General features: G+C 37.3%; 1 protein-coding gene across 1 annotated transcript in view; it reads left to right on the forward strand.

Annotated features, from left to right (window-relative positions):
- Positions 1 to 16,165, forward strand: part of LOC115426869 (protocadherin-1-like) — a 348,451-nt gene that overhangs the window by 24,324 nt on the left and 307,962 nt on the right. Inside the window, exon 2 of the mRNA XM_030145099.1 lies at positions 10,102 to 10,930. Within this exon, the coding sequence (XP_030000959.1) occupies positions 10,121 to 10,930 (810 nt within the window). The 5' untranslated portion in view covers positions 10,102 to 10,120. The remainder of the gene's footprint in view (positions 1 to 10,101; positions 10,931 to 16,165) is intronic.

Raw genomic sequence — 16,165 nt, forward strand, 5'->3', positions numbered from 1 at the left:
AAAAGGAAAAGCAGCGTCAGGAATAGAAACTCATCCAACTTTATGTCCGACCCAGTTTATTCCCACTCTTTTAACATCTGGAGAAACAGCAATAGAAACAGTGGAATCAGCTTTTACTCTTATATTTAATCTCCACAAACGCTGACTGATCGAGTCAGAATCAAGTTTATCCTGAAGTTTTTTTTTTCCTCAAAACACGAGGTTTCACATGAATAAACCTTAAAACAGGTGGAGTCGAACATAGGGCCCACGGACCGAACCCAGAGTGAAATGAAAAAAGTACACTGAAATGATTAACAAGGATTTGAGTTCAGGTTCCACATACAGACCAAACCAACCATTCAAATAATTACATATGAACTTCTAAATAATGACAACTCCAAAGGTTTCTCTGTGTTTTACAGTGAAAAGAGTCCAATTACATGATGACAGTGTTAAAGCTACAAACTATCCTTTAAAGAATCTGAATAACATGAGCAACCTGAAATGTATTAGAAAAAATAAGTGAAATTTTATCAATCTTATTCCTCAGGTAACAGGCAGTTTAAGATTTTGACCCCTTAAACTAATATGTGTTCATGCAGGGGGTCAAACATACGGCCCACGGACCTAAACCAGCCACCAAAGTGAAATGAAAAAAGTACAATGAAGATATTAACAGTCAAAGATGTTAAATCAGGTTCCACATACAGACCAAACTGATCTAAAAAGGGTCAGACCAGTAAAATACTATCATAATAACCTAGAAATAATGACAACTCCAAAGTTTTCTCTTTGTTTTAGTGTAAAAAAGTAAAATTACATGAAAATATTCACATTTACAAACTATCCTTTCACAGTAAATATGAATAACATGAATATGAAAAACCTGCAATGTCTTTATAAAAAACAGTGTAATTTTACTAATATTCTGTTTGTTTATTAAATGTTTGGTGTATTTGTAGATCCACTGGGAGTCTGTAAGTTATAATGAACATGTGTAGATGATAAACTGAGGCAGAATATTGTTGAAATTGCATTTAATTTTCTTAATAAATTTCTGGTTGTTCATGTGATTCACATTTTTAAAGGTAGTTTGTCCATGTAAACATTTTCAATATGTAATTTGACTTTTGAACAGTAAATAATAGACAAACTTTGGCGTTGACATACTTTGTGGGTTATTATTCTAGTATTTTCCTGGTCTGATCCACTTTCAATCATACTGTGGAACTGTGTGTTCATATCTAAAGGGTCATCTTTTCCTCCCTCTGGCCGTACTGGACTGTTCAGCGGCCGCTTTTGGTCCACGGGCCGCATGTTTGACAGCCCTGCCTTTAAAGGAAATCAAACTAGACTAAACCTGTGCATTAACCAGTAAAACCAGTGTTTCCAATAGTCTGGTCTGGGCCGTCACGGTGCGTTTACAGACTGGACGCCGGCCAGTAAACCGCAGTGTTGCAGCTCCGTTGCCGCGGTGACGTGTGAAATGCCACAGGGTCAGAGGTCGCGGTTGGGGGGTATCTGGCAGCTCGGTGGAGGAATGTTTTCACGCGTTGTGGTTTCCAGCGGTTCGGACTAATGAGGTGTGGTGGTCTCAGCGGGGAGTCCAGCAGCTGAGCGGCGGCGACAGGAGGTCAAACATTTGTGGCGTTTGTCTGCGGTTTGGTCGTTTTCTTCGGGGGTGGGACGGGTTTGGAAGGATTGGAACAGAGCTGAAGGTTTCCCACAGCCTGACCTGGTTCTGACACACACCAACATCCATCTGCTTCCTGTTTTAGAAGAAGCACCGCCACACAACTTAGTCTGGATCGTCCTGAAGCTCGTTGAATATACGTCTGGTATTTATTCTACAACTGGAAAGAATCGTATAAGAGCGACGTGTACCTGAGGGTTAAGGGGGGGGGTCACACTCAGACAGACCAGTATGATCTAATGTGGGCCGGACCAGCAAAATAAACCAGTAAGAGCTGCTGACTTCTTTACCTAGTTTCCTCCTGTTTCCCCAAAGCGGGGGTCACACTGTGTTTTAGTTTCCTTTCTTTCGCAGGTCGTCCTCTCTTCTGTAGTTGGTAAAGTGAGGTTTGTTTTTTTGGCCTTGGCCCACCTCGAACACCAAGCTGCCATGAAGTTTGAAGTTTGTATTACACGTCTTTTTATAATTTAGTAAATAAATCCTTTCTTTAAATGCACAGCCCATTGTCCTGGGGTTTGTCTGTGGCTTAGAGGTGAGGGAGGTGTGTTTATTCAGGGTCCCCCAGCTGGAAGAAGGTCTTCTGTTTTCTGTTCAAAAAGGAAAATGACATTTGAAAATGTTTAGATCAACAAACTACCTTTAAAAAAATCTGACTCACATGAACCTGAAGCTTATTAAGAAAAATGGTGACATTTTAACAGTATTATGTTCAGTTTATGGTCCAGTCTGTAAACGCACCGTGGCGGCCCAGACCAGACCAGACTATTGGAAGCACTGGTTTTACTGGTTCATGCACTGGTTTAGTCTACTTTGATTTCCTTTAAAGGCAGGGCTGTCCAACATGTGGCCCGTGGACCAAAAGCGTCCCACCTGGCCCATGGCAGACTGGGCTCATGAAATGGCGTGGTGTGTCACAGCAGCTCTTCTGACCTGCTGTTTCCACACATTTTGCAGCTTTCGTGTGTTTTTGAACGCCATTCGACCGCGTGTCAACTGATGCGAAGGCCTCTGGTTCACCTCCCCCCGTTCCTAACCCTCAGTGCCTGGTATTTGACACTAAGAACAGCGTGAACATACACACAGAAAGCTCATAATGCGAAGAGATTACAATTAGCAACATTTTTGTAAGTGTGTGGATACTGCTGGAACCTGTAAACGTTCCTCTGGGCTGAATCCAGTATCTGCAGAAGAAGCGGAACAGAATAAACAGCACCAGTGGTTTTGGGTTGAACCAACAGAACTAAGAGAAGCACAACAGTGTGACACGGTTAACTGTCAAATCGAGATTGAAATATTCTTTAGTATCATTTATTCATAACATTATAGCAACACAAACTCCAGAAACTATTCACAGAAAACTGTCATTTTTTGCTGATCAGCATAATTCTAGTTCAGACGAACCAGTGGCTGTAGACAGAACACACCAGGTCCACAGAACTGGTGTTTATGGGCGGTGGGGGAACAGAATGGACGCCAGGGTTTGGGCTGGTGGAAAAGAATAGAAAATGTCTTCAAAAGAATTAAAACTTTTATTTGTTTACACAGCAGGTATGAAATGGAAGCAGTATGGGTAATATTAAAAGATGTTTTATGATTAGTATCAGACAGCTGCTGTTTGGTGAAGGAGTACCAATGTATAGAAGTGATTTGGTTTGTTTATTTAATTACACTGGGCTGGTGTGTGTGTGTGTGTGTGTGTGTGTGTGCACGTGTGTTTGTGTGTGTGCGTATGCATGTGTGTGTCTATCTATCTTGTTCAATTTATTTATGTTCAGTCCTTTCTTGTCTATTTTGTTCATTTTTTATTCATTAATTTTGTCACATTTAGCTCATTTTACACTAATTTTGCTGGGGTTTTTTTTATTGTTTTTGTCCTTTTTGTTCATTGTATCACTAATTTAGGTTTATTTTTGGCCATTTTCTTGTCTGTTCTGTTCATTTTTTAAATTAATTTTGCTCATTTTGTTCAAATTTTGCTGCTTATTTTTTGTCTTTACTCATTTCGATGCTTATTTTTGTCCATTTTTCCTTATTTCATAGTTTTTTACTAATTTTATTCATTTTGTTAAGTATCTATCTATCTTTCTATCTATCTATCTATCTATCTATCTATCTATCTATCTATCTATCTTTGTAATCATGTTGCAGAATATTGTTAAAATTGTGCTTAATTTTCATCAGAGATTGAAGGTTGTTTATGTTATTCACATTTTTTAAAGGATAGTTTTTATTTTTCATTTTAATTACGAATAACGAAGACAAAACTTTGCGTTGACATTGTTTATGGGTTATTATCTGACTGTTTTATTTCACTTAAGATCATATTTGACTGTATGTGGGACCTGAAGTAGAATAAGTTTGACACGACTGCCTTAAAAAGACCAACCGTCGATGTGGATTTTACATTTAAATTCAGCTTTTGCATCTAAATTAAGCCTCTGTGAGGATGTGTAGTTCAGGCGCTGTGGTAAAATCCATCAAATTCTGACATGAGACATTCATAAAACTTACAAAAAAATCAAACTTCAAGACTTAAAATTGTTTAAACAGTGAAATATTGTATTTTTTTCTCCTGCATGAGGTGAAAAAAACCTGTTTAGGCTCATAAAGTTTTCCTTAAAGCCATGATACATCATATTGAAATCGTGATGCCTTCAAGGTCCTCAGATTCTGTGACTGTACATTTACCGCCGCTGTGTTTTCCGACTCGGTGATAAAACCTTGAACGTTTCATTCACAAACCTAGATTCCACCTGTTGTCTGGTGTTTTCAACACCACGTTTGCGACAGACTCTAGTATCTGCGCTTTCCTTTTGGTGTTCTTGTCTTTTTCTGCTTTATTTTGGCAGTTATTCATCTCACACACACTCTGCGTTCTTCGACTGGAGGAGTTTTTCTCGGCTGTGGGTCGTGGAGGTTAATCTGAAGAGCCCTTGTATTTTTTCTTTTTTTTTTTTCTGTACTCCTTGCGTCCTTGATTCGGAAAGAAACGCACACGAACACACACTCCGGAACGCTGTAACACACTCCCACATGGCGAGCAGGAAACAGGAAGTCTGCACTCTCGTCCTCCTCCACGCTAACGCCGCCGCCGCGCTGTTGGCTTTGCACGTATGTGTGTGTAGGAGTGAAGGCTTGTGTTTTGGAAGCCTGTTAAGACTCCGACAGAAACACGAGTGCACATTCATCCAGATACAAGACGTCTGAACTCCAGATTCTGTCCATCACAAACGCACGTTTACGCCGCGTGACCTTTGCACCCGTTCAGTTTATTCAGATGCAACGAGGCTTCGCTTTAGGCTACGTGTTGCACTCAACTTCTCTCATTATCTGCTGTTTTATTCCGCTGCAACTTTTATTAACATTCCCACCCTGAAATGTTGCCGGATTTGGAAACTTTTGCACAATATGATGGTAAAAACGTGGAGGTTATGTATCTGAGGACTGAGTTTCTGTGTGATTTTTACACATCGAGCTGCTGTTGTTGGAGGGAATGCGCGGGAAAATAAAAGATTATTGAATAATATAACCGTTTTTACTAGTGAATCAGTGTTTTCTCTAGATTTAGCCTTTGTTAAGTGATTTATCACCATTTATTCTAATACTATACTCTGTATTTTGGGATTTTTCAGTGAAAATCTTGTACTGTCCTGTATTTAATTCAGTGATTGTACATACAGTTGTGGGAAAAAATTATTAAACCACCCTTGTTTTCTTCAGTTTCTTGTTCATTTTAATGCCTGGTCCAACTAAAGGTCCATTTGTTTGGACAAATATATTGAGAACAACAAAACTAGCTCATAGTAGTTGAATTTCACAGCTGATATCTATCCATTTGACATGTTTTCTGGATAAAAACCAAAGTCACTTCAGTTCTTCCATCAGTATGTGTGTCATTGTTCTGACACAAACAGTGTTTTTATTCATTCCATGTTTTCTGTTCTGTCTGTTTTAGTCACATGACACACACAGGAGTTAGGACTGGAATGCAGAACTATTGTTTATGAGGACTTTTGATGGTCTAATATTTTTTGCCAGATAAAGGGGCAAGTGACGATTTATTATTATCATCAAAAACAGAGGAAACTGAAGAAAAACTGCCTTTTTCTGCTAAATCTGTCATTACCTGAACATAACCCCAGTGTGTCCATCCACTGTCATTGATCCAACTCCATGGGTTTGACTGGGGAATCAATGTTGTAGAAGATGACAGTGTTTCCATGGTAACTACGGAGCCTCTGAACGTCCAAATGGGTCATATCTGATGACCATGAAAAGATGAAGAACTGTATTTGACACCAATTACTGACATGTATTGACAGGGTTAGTGGATCAGCAGGTATTAGACAGTATAGATCAGTAGATGGTTTTGGTCGATGGTGGATGTTTGAGTTTTCAGGACTTAAAATAGTTTTGACACAGTTTCTTTATGGTGCCTTAAAGTCTTGATATATCATGTTGACGTGGTGATGCCTTCAGGGACCTCAGTAGTTAAGGTCCTGTGTGGATTGAAGGAATAGGATAGAACAAAACCAACATCCTCATCCACATTTTTCAGTTTTGATCACCATAAAAACATTAAAAATCTTTAAGAAAATGTCAAATATGGAGATAATGTGGTCCAAAATGATGCAAAAACATGGATAAAACAACAAAATTCCATTGAGCACAGATGAGTCCTCTAAATCAGAAAGGAAAACTTATGTATATTTGATGTGCTTTTTATAGTTTACGTTGATTCATTTTGAAAACTCACTGGTTGTTTATAGATATCCCTTCATCTGCAGTGAAAACATCACATTCTGAGATGAGACGTTCATAAACTTGAAGACTTAAAATGGTTTTAACTCTTAAATGAGGTGAAAAACACCTGTTTGCACTCATAAAGTTTCTTTATGGTGCCTTAATGACACATCATGTTGACATGGTGATGCCTTCAGGGACCTCAGTAGTTAAGGTGCTGTGGGGATTAGAAGAATAGGAAAAGTGAAATGCCTTTAGGTTCAGTGAACCAAACCCACGTCTTCCAGTTGTGATCTCCATAAAAGTGTCGGAAACCTCTCCTCTCGGGCGTCCCGTTCCCTCTCGCCGCCTCCTCAGTATTTTCTGTCGGTTTTTCTGTCAGATGGAGCCGAAAGGCAGCGGGAGGAAGTCATCAGTCCACGCCGCTCGGCTGCTCTCGGAAACCCAGTCACCTTCAGGTCTCACAAATAACCTGGTTTAGTGTGTTTTTAGACATGTTTAGTGTCCCCAAGAGACACATCCAACAAATCTGTTCCTGAAGAGCGGTGGAGTAGATCTGAGAGAAGAGCAGCTGATGCCATCGGACGAAAACTACAGAAAAAAGGCTTCGTTTATACGAAAACATACTTGTCGTTTAGGCTGCGTTCAGACTGCGGGTAAATGTGGACCAAATCCGATTTTTTGACCTGTATCCGATCTGTTAAAGACAGTTTGAACAGCACTAATCCAACCCAGACCACTTTCACAGGTGGTCCAAAATCCGATATGTATCTGATATTTTGCAATGCGATGTCAGTCTGAACAGCCAGGTCGCATTTATCCGAACTTTACGTCATTGGAATGCCTCCATATTTACTTTCGTCTGCGTGGTCACATATTATGTCAGGACCTCTTTAGTGCATGTGGGCGACTTCAGGCCAAGGTTATTATCGTTAACGAAAACTAACGAAATGACAAAAACTAGAATTGAAAAAACGTTTTCGTTAACTGAAATAAATAAAAACTATAATTAAAAGAAAAAAACATAACTAACTGAAACTGTATTGTGTGTTTACAAAACTAACTAAAATGGATAAAAATTATGGAGAAAATTCCCTTCATTTCTTTGTCAATGTCAGACTAATATAAAATCGATTTATTTCGCTCTAGCAGTTTTAGCTAGCGGCACCATCCGACACTTTTTGCTCCGTCACTTGTGTTCACTTGTGGTTTCCAGTCGTCTTCTGGTCCCCACTCTACCTGGAAACATGGAGACTAAAGCAGCAGAGTCCTGTCTGGGATTGATTTGAATAGGAGCACAGAGAAGAAGAGAAAAGAGACCACTGAACTACAACTGAACTACAACTGAACTACAACTAAACTACAACTAAACTACAACTGAACTACAACTGAACTACAACTGAACTACAACTGAACTACAACTGAACTACAACTAAACTACAACTGAACTACAACTAAACTACAACTGAACTACAACTAAACTACAACTAAACTACAACTGAACTACAACTGAACTACAACTGAACTACAACTGAACTACAACTGAACTACAACTAAACTACAACTAAACTACAACTGAACTACAACTGAACTAGAACTGAACTACAACTGAACTACAACTAAACTACAACTGAACTAGAACTGAACTACAACTAAAGTACAACTAAACTACAACTGAACTACAACTGAACTACAACTAAACTACAACTAAACTACAACTGAACTACAACTGAACTACAACTAAACTACAACTGAACTACAACTGAACTAGAACTGAACTACAACTGAACTACAACTAAACTACAACTGAACTACAACTGAACTACAACTAAAGTACAACTAAACTACAACTGAACTACAACTGAACTAGAACTGAACTAGAACTGAACTAGAACTAAACTACAACTAAACTACAACTAAACTACAACTGAACTACAACTAAACTACAACTAAACTACAACTGAACTACAACTGAACTACAACTAAACTACAACTAAACTACAACTGAACTACAACTGAACTACAACTAAACTACAACTGAACTACAACTAAACTACAACTGAACTACAACTGAACTACAACTAAACTACAACTAAACTACAACTAAACTACAACTGAACTACAACTGAACTACAACTAAACTACAACTAAACTACAACTGAACTACAACTAAACTACAACTGAACTACAACTGAACTAGAACTGAACTACAACTGAACTACAACTAAACTACAACTGAACTACAACTGAACTACAACTAAAGTACAACTAAACTACAACTGAACTACAACTGAACTAGAACTGAACTAGAACTAAACTACAACTAAACTACAACTAAACTACAACTGAACTACAACTAAACTACAACTAAACTACAACTAAACTACAACTAAACTACAACTGAACTACAACTGAACTACAACTAAACTACAACTGAACTACAACTGAACTACAACTGAACTACAACTAAACTACAACTGAACTACAACTGAACTACAACTAAACTACAACTAAACTACAACTGAACTACAACTGAACTACAACTAAACTACAACTAAACTACAACTGAACTACAACTAAACTACAACTAAACTACAACTAAACTACAACTGAACTACAACTAAACTACAACTAAAGTACAACTGAACTACAACTGAACTACAACTAAAGTACAACTAAAGTACAACTGAACTACAACTGAACTACAACTAAACTAGAACTAAACTACAACTGAACTACACCTGAACTACAACTGAACTACAACTGAACTACAACTAAGCATTTAGAAGAAAACAAAAACTAATAAAAACTATCAAACCTGCTCTAAAAACAAATTAAAACGAACTGAATTAGAGAAAAACAGTCCAAACTAAATAAAACTAAACTGTCATGAAAAATCCAAAACTGTTAGAACCTTGCTTCAGGGTCGCATTCAGTTCAGACTCAAAACTGATAGAAGTCGCATTTAATGTGAAATATGAACGAGCACAAGAAAAAAATCCGATTTCACCCAACAATGTGAATTGTGCGTTAAGACCTGCTGTCTGAACCTAGTGTTAGTCTTAGATTTAAGGATTCTCAGGTCAAAGCTCAAACCCAGAAAATAAAGCTCATTTACTCACAGTGTCTGGAAAGTTTGTGTAGACTTTCGGGAAATTTAGGATTTTTGACGAATTTTTAAAATATTAAAAATTTGCCAGACATAGTTGCATTGAGACAGGATGGTCTGAATAACATTTAGTAAATAATGGCAAAAAAAAATTAAACAACTTAACATAGTAAGTACGAAAACTAAAGAAAAAAGAACAACATACTTTTTTAAAAAAGAACAAAATAATCATGTCATGTATAATTAAGTGGTGTTTTGTTAAAAATGGTTGCTGTGAACACATTATAACAAAAATGTCATTTTAATAATTATTTTAATCTTTGTCTAAAATCTGACCGTATTTGAAGCTCATCGGATCAAACTTGTGACAGGAGTTTGACCATAAAATTCAAAATGGCCGCCTTCCTGTTTGTTTTGGTCTTGGGTCTGTTCAACTGTTTTGTCCGTCTGGGTGTTTTAACATGACAGCGGTCTTTAGGGGGCGCCGTACCCAGATCATACTCATGTTGACCTTTGACCTGTTGGGTTGGCGGTCCAGGTCATGTGACTCATCAGCGTCCTCTGTGTTTTCCAGATTTCTGTCGGGCAGAGACATGGCGGCGTTGAGGCGGGAGGTTCTGCTGTTCTTTGCCGCCGCCCTGCTGGTTTCCTGCGGCGCCGCGCCCACCGACATCCTGTATCGGGTTCCTGAGGAGCAGCCGCCCAACACGCTGATCGGCAGCCTGGCGGCGGACCAGGGCCTGCCCGACACCGGCCACCTCTACAAGCTGGAGGTGGGCTCGCCGTACCTGAGGGTCGACGGCAAGACCGGCGACATCTACACCACCGAGATCCCCATCGACCGCGAGACGCTCAAGGACTGCCGCAACCTGTTCGACGACGACAAATGCTTCCTGGAGTTCGAGGTGTCCATCACCGACATGGTGAAGGGGCTGGGCTCCGGACCGCGGCTCATCGAAGGCCGCATCGAGGTCCTGGACATCAACGACAACACGCCGCAGTTCTCCTCGCCCGTCCTGTCGCTGTCCATCCCCGAGAACACCCACGTGGGCGCCCTCTTCTCCATCCCCATGGCGACCGATAAGGATTCGGGCGTGAACGGCGTGGACCGCTACTCGCTGAGCACCCGCGACGACTTCGAGCAGCTCTTCACCCTGCAGGTCGCCATGGACTCGGGCGAGAAGCTGCCGCAGCTGGTCGTCATGGGCAACCTGGACCGCGAGATGAAGGACTCGTACGACATGAACATCCTGGTGGTGGACGGAGGAACGCCGGAGAGGCAGAGCAGCGCGTTGCTACGGGTTACCATCACCGACCAGAACGACAACGCCCCCAAGTTCGAGAGGAGTTACTACGACGCCGACCTGCCGGAGAACAGCCCCCTGGGACACTCGGTACTCCAGGTGTGTACGACAACGCACGCAACACGAAACATCGCACAAACCCAGATCGACCAATCAGATCCCAGGACAGTCCTGATCACTGATTGGCTCAGATTTGACAGATTTCCATGAATATCATCATATAAAACATGCATCATTAAACAGAAAACACACGTTGATCTCATCAGAGTGAAAAAAAAGTTACACAAATTACAATCTGACACTTCAGATTTAGCAGAAAATACAAAAAAATCCAACAAAATTAGCAGAAAATGACCGAAAATAGAAGAAAATAATCTGAAAAGTATTCAATATAAGCAGTAAATCAGGAAACACATGTCAAAAATATAGAATAATGAAAATGAACGCAACAGAATGAACCAAATAAACAGTAAAAGCACAGAAAATAGTCATTTCTCAATCCAGTTTGTTCTTATTTATTTATTTATTTATTTTTTCTCTTTGTTTTTCTTTTTTTCTTCATTTTGCTTTGTCTTCTTTGTTTCCTGTTTTTCATCTTTTCCCTCATTTTTCTTCATTTTCCTGTTTTCTTTGTTCATTTTTCTTGTTTTTCTCAGTTTTTTTCTGTCTTTCTTGATTTTGCTTCATTTTCTTTGTTTTTCTTCTTTTTCTTTGTTCATTTCTGTTTTTTTTCTTTTTTCTTCATTTTTCTTATGTTTCTTCATTTTGCTTCATTTTCTTCTTTTTTTCCCTTGTTTTTCTTCATTTTTCTTCTTCTCCTTAAATCCAGAGCCGATTAAAACCCAGTGAGTCATTTTTTTTGTAATTACCAGGTTCCTATAAAAGGTGAATAAAGACTGTGTAAAGTCTGTGATGAAAGTCGGTTCAATTAAAAGGTCGTTTGTTGAACAATAGACGGAGCAGATGATGGACGAGGCTGATGGATTATCTCTGTCCTCCGTTCGTCTGAGTTTCCTCAAGTGAAACCATGAAGAAGAAACGTCTCCTGAAACTGAAGGAAACAAGGATCGAAGGAAATGAAAAGCAGTGGATGAGGTCTGGGGTCGTTTAGTTGAACAAACGGGTCGTTTTCAACTGGTTAAAATTTGACCAGGAGGTAAACGGTGCGTTCAGGGTCAGGGGTCAAAGGTCAGGGGTTATGATGGGATCACAACAGCTGCAAAAGTCCGGACAAAACGATCAATAAAAGGAATAAAATAAATAGCACATCATGGAAACGGAACAAAACTGAACAGAATAATCCACAAAATGAATAAAATAATCAAGAAAACAGTGATTAATTATGAAAATAGTCAATAAATGGAGTAAAATAAGCACAAACTTAAAATCTGAACAAAGCTATCAACAAATTTCATAAAAGGCAGACTGTGAAGAAAATCATCAGTTTTATTAATAAAATGAGCACTGAATCAAGAAAACAGGCAAAATTTAGAAAAATAAACCATAAAATAATTAACAAAATTTGAAAAAAGATAGAATGTAATAAACTGAAATATAAAATAAAATGAAGAAATCAATGAATGAAATAAAATAAATGAAATAATGAAGAAAACACCAATTACTTGACAGAAAATAATTAATAAAATTTATAAAATAAGCATGAAATTAACAAAAACAAATTATTAATCAACTATGAGTAATATATAAAGTAAATCAATAAAAATGAAGATCAAGAAAATCAACAGTATGAACAAACTGAGCATAAAATTGAGAAAAAAAGAAGAAAATCAAAATAATAAAGATGTCATTACAGAACTGAACAAAATAGCTAATTGACAAAAAATTAACAATTAACCAATGAAATAATAAAAATTAAAAAACTGACCAAAGTACACGATACATAAATAATAAAGGAATTTTTTTGTAACTATTTAAATAAGTGCCAAGTTAAAAAAAAGTTATTTAAAAAAATACAATAATAATAATAATGATGAAAATAACCAATAAAAAATGCAAAGTAAGCACTAAATTAACAAAATGAACAAACAATTATCAAAATAAAAATAAAAAAATGAATAAAATAATCCATGAAATAAACCTTAGATCCTCTGTATTGTCCTTCTGAATTCTAAAATGTCTGTAATTTTGTAAGATTTTTGATGTGAAATACCCGTGCCAGCCTCGTTCAGGTGGTTTTTCTTCCAGTTTTTCCAGATCATGTCAGTGTTTGGTGTCTTTAACCCTTGGTGGACGGTGCGTTCAGGGTCTGCTTTGGTGTCCTTGGTTTTCCTGTCGTGGTTAATCGTTAACCTGCAGATAAACAGAGTGTGTTTCCGTGAACCGGGCGCCTTTGGAGAGCGGCTCAACTGTTCGATACACAATTCTCAGGAAGCTGTCGATAATCCGCCGCTGTTCGGTGATGTCTGCCGCTTAAAGCCACACGGGCCAAAGGAAATCAATACCCGGCACAAATTATCATTTCACTTTCATGCTTTCTTTAACCTTAACCTTTGCGACTCGGATCAGCGGTTTCCACGGTCACCGTCCACCTGTCGGCCCAGAACGGCCGATGTTCGACCGCGGAGGAAAACGCCTCGGGTCGAACCGGACGCTTTAACCTTCACACACACGTTTAGTTTTAATTCCAGATTAATGTTTACAGCAGCGTGTGCACAAATATCCACCTTCACAATAAAACAACCACAGCGTCAGAATGTGTTAGAAACAACACAATCCACACTCAAACGCTGCAAAAACTGAAAAAAAAACAACAATTATTGACTGAAATATCTGTGCATTTTCCATCCCGATTCCACAGGACACCGTTTCAACCCGACACCTGTCCGATTGAATGAATTAATGAACAAAATGACTCAGAAAATGTGTGAAAATAAAAGAAAACAACCAATATACGTAGAAAAATGAACAAAAAATGTACAAACATGGAAAAAAACACAACTAATATACTTTGAAAAATGAACAAAATAATCAAAAAAAATTTACAAAAATGAAACAAAACAAGCAATATACTGAGAAAATGAACAAAATAATCCAATTAATGTACAAAAATGAAACAAAACAACTAATATAATTAGAAAAATTAACAAAATAATCTAAAAAATGTGCAAAAATGGAAGAAAACAACCAATATACTGAGAAAAATGAACAAAATAATCCAAAAAATGTACAAAAATGAAACAAAACAACTAATATACTTAGAAAAATGAACAAAATAATCTAAAAAATGTGCAAAAATGGAAGAAAACAACCAATATACTTAGAAAAATGAACAAAATAATCCAAAAAATTTGCAAACAATGAAAAAACAAATACGCTTAAAAAATTAACAAAATAATCCGAAAAATGTGCAAAAATCAAAGAGAACAACCAATATATGGAGAAAAATAAACAAAATAATCCAAAAAATGTACAAAAATGAAAAAAGTAATGAATGAAACGGACCAAAAAATTAACAATATACTTAAAAAATGAAGAAAATCATGCTACAATGTCAAAAGAATTAACAATAATTTACACAATTATTGAAAAAAAGAGCAATATACTTTTAAAAACTGATAAAATAATGCCATAAATGTAAGAAATGAACAAATAAAAATAATTACCACCAACAGACAAGAAATTAATATATGTGAATACCTGAACACATCAGACTGAACCGACCGACGCCATGGCAACGGACTTCAACCACCACTGACATAACATGCACGCCCCCCCAGCTTTCCAAACGCCCCCTGACTGTGCCCCCCAGTTCAGAAACCCTGCTCTATAGTGTGATTTAAATCAATAAAAACAGTAGATTCACTGACCTGAAGCTGTAACATGATCGATTTTCATTTCATTTCACATGTTTATTTCAAAGCTGCTACGACGACTGGACAACACATGGTTTGAAAAGAGGACGGAAGAAGCATCGCTTTGAAAAGTCCAACCCCTCACACCACACAGGCCATCCCAACATTTCACTGCAGCAAAACAGAACATTACAGAACATTACAGAACAAAACAGAACGTTACAGAACAAAACAGAACATTACAGAACAAAACAGAACAAAACAGAACATTACAGAACAAAACAGAACATTACAGAACAAAACAGAACATTACAGAACATTACAGAACAAAACAGAACATTACAGAACAAAACAGAACATTACAGAACAAAACAGAACATTACAGAACAAAACAGAACAAAACAGAACATTACAGAACAAAACAGAACAAAACAGAACATTACAGAACAAAACAGAACATTACAGAACATTACAGAACAAAACAGAACATTACAGAACATTACAGAACAATACAGAACAACACAGAACAAAACAGAACAAAACAGAACATTACAGAACATTACAGAACAAAACAGAACATTACAAAACAAAACAGAACAAAACAGAACATTACAGAACATTACAGAACAAAACAGAACATTACAGAACAAAACAGAACATTACAGAACATTACAGAACATTACAGAACAAAACAGAACATTACAGAACATTACAGAACAAAACAGAACAAAACAGAACATTACAGAACATTACAGAACAAAACAGAACAACACAGAACAAAACAGAACAAAACAGAACATTACAGAACATTACAGAACAAAACAGAACAAAACAGAACATTACAGAACAAAACAGAACATTACAGAACAAAACAGAACATTACAGAACATTACAGAACAAAACAGAACATTACAGAACATTACAGAACAATACAGAACAACACAGAACAAAACAGAACAAAACAGAACATTACAGAACATTACAGAACAAAACAGAACATTACAAAACAAAACAGAACAAAACAGAACATTACAGAACATTACAGAACAAAACAGAACATTACAGAACAAAACAGAACATTACAGAACATTACAGAACATTACAGAACAAAACAGAACATTACAGAACATTACAGAACAAAACAGAACAAAACAGAACATTACAGAACATTACAGAACAAAACAGAACAACACAGAACAAAACAGAACAAAACAGAACATTACAGAACATTACAGAACAAAACAGAACAAAACAGAACATTACAGAACAAAACAGAACATTACAGAACAAAACAGAACATTACAGAACATTACAGAACAAAACAGAACATTACAGAACATTACAGAACAATACAGAACAACACAGAACAAAACAGAACAAACAGAACATTACAGAACATTACAGAACAAAACAGAACATTACAAAACAAAACAGAACAAAACAGAACATTACAGAACATTACAGAACAAAACAGAACATTACAGAACAAAACAGAACATTACAGAACATTACAGAACATTAC

Source organism: Sphaeramia orbicularis, chromosome 10 (genome assembly GCF_902148855.1).
Source record: "Sphaeramia orbicularis chromosome 10, fSphaOr1.1, whole genome shotgun sequence".
Taxonomy (NCBI): Eukaryota; Metazoa; Chordata; class Actinopteri; order Kurtiformes; family Apogonidae; genus Sphaeramia; species Sphaeramia orbicularis.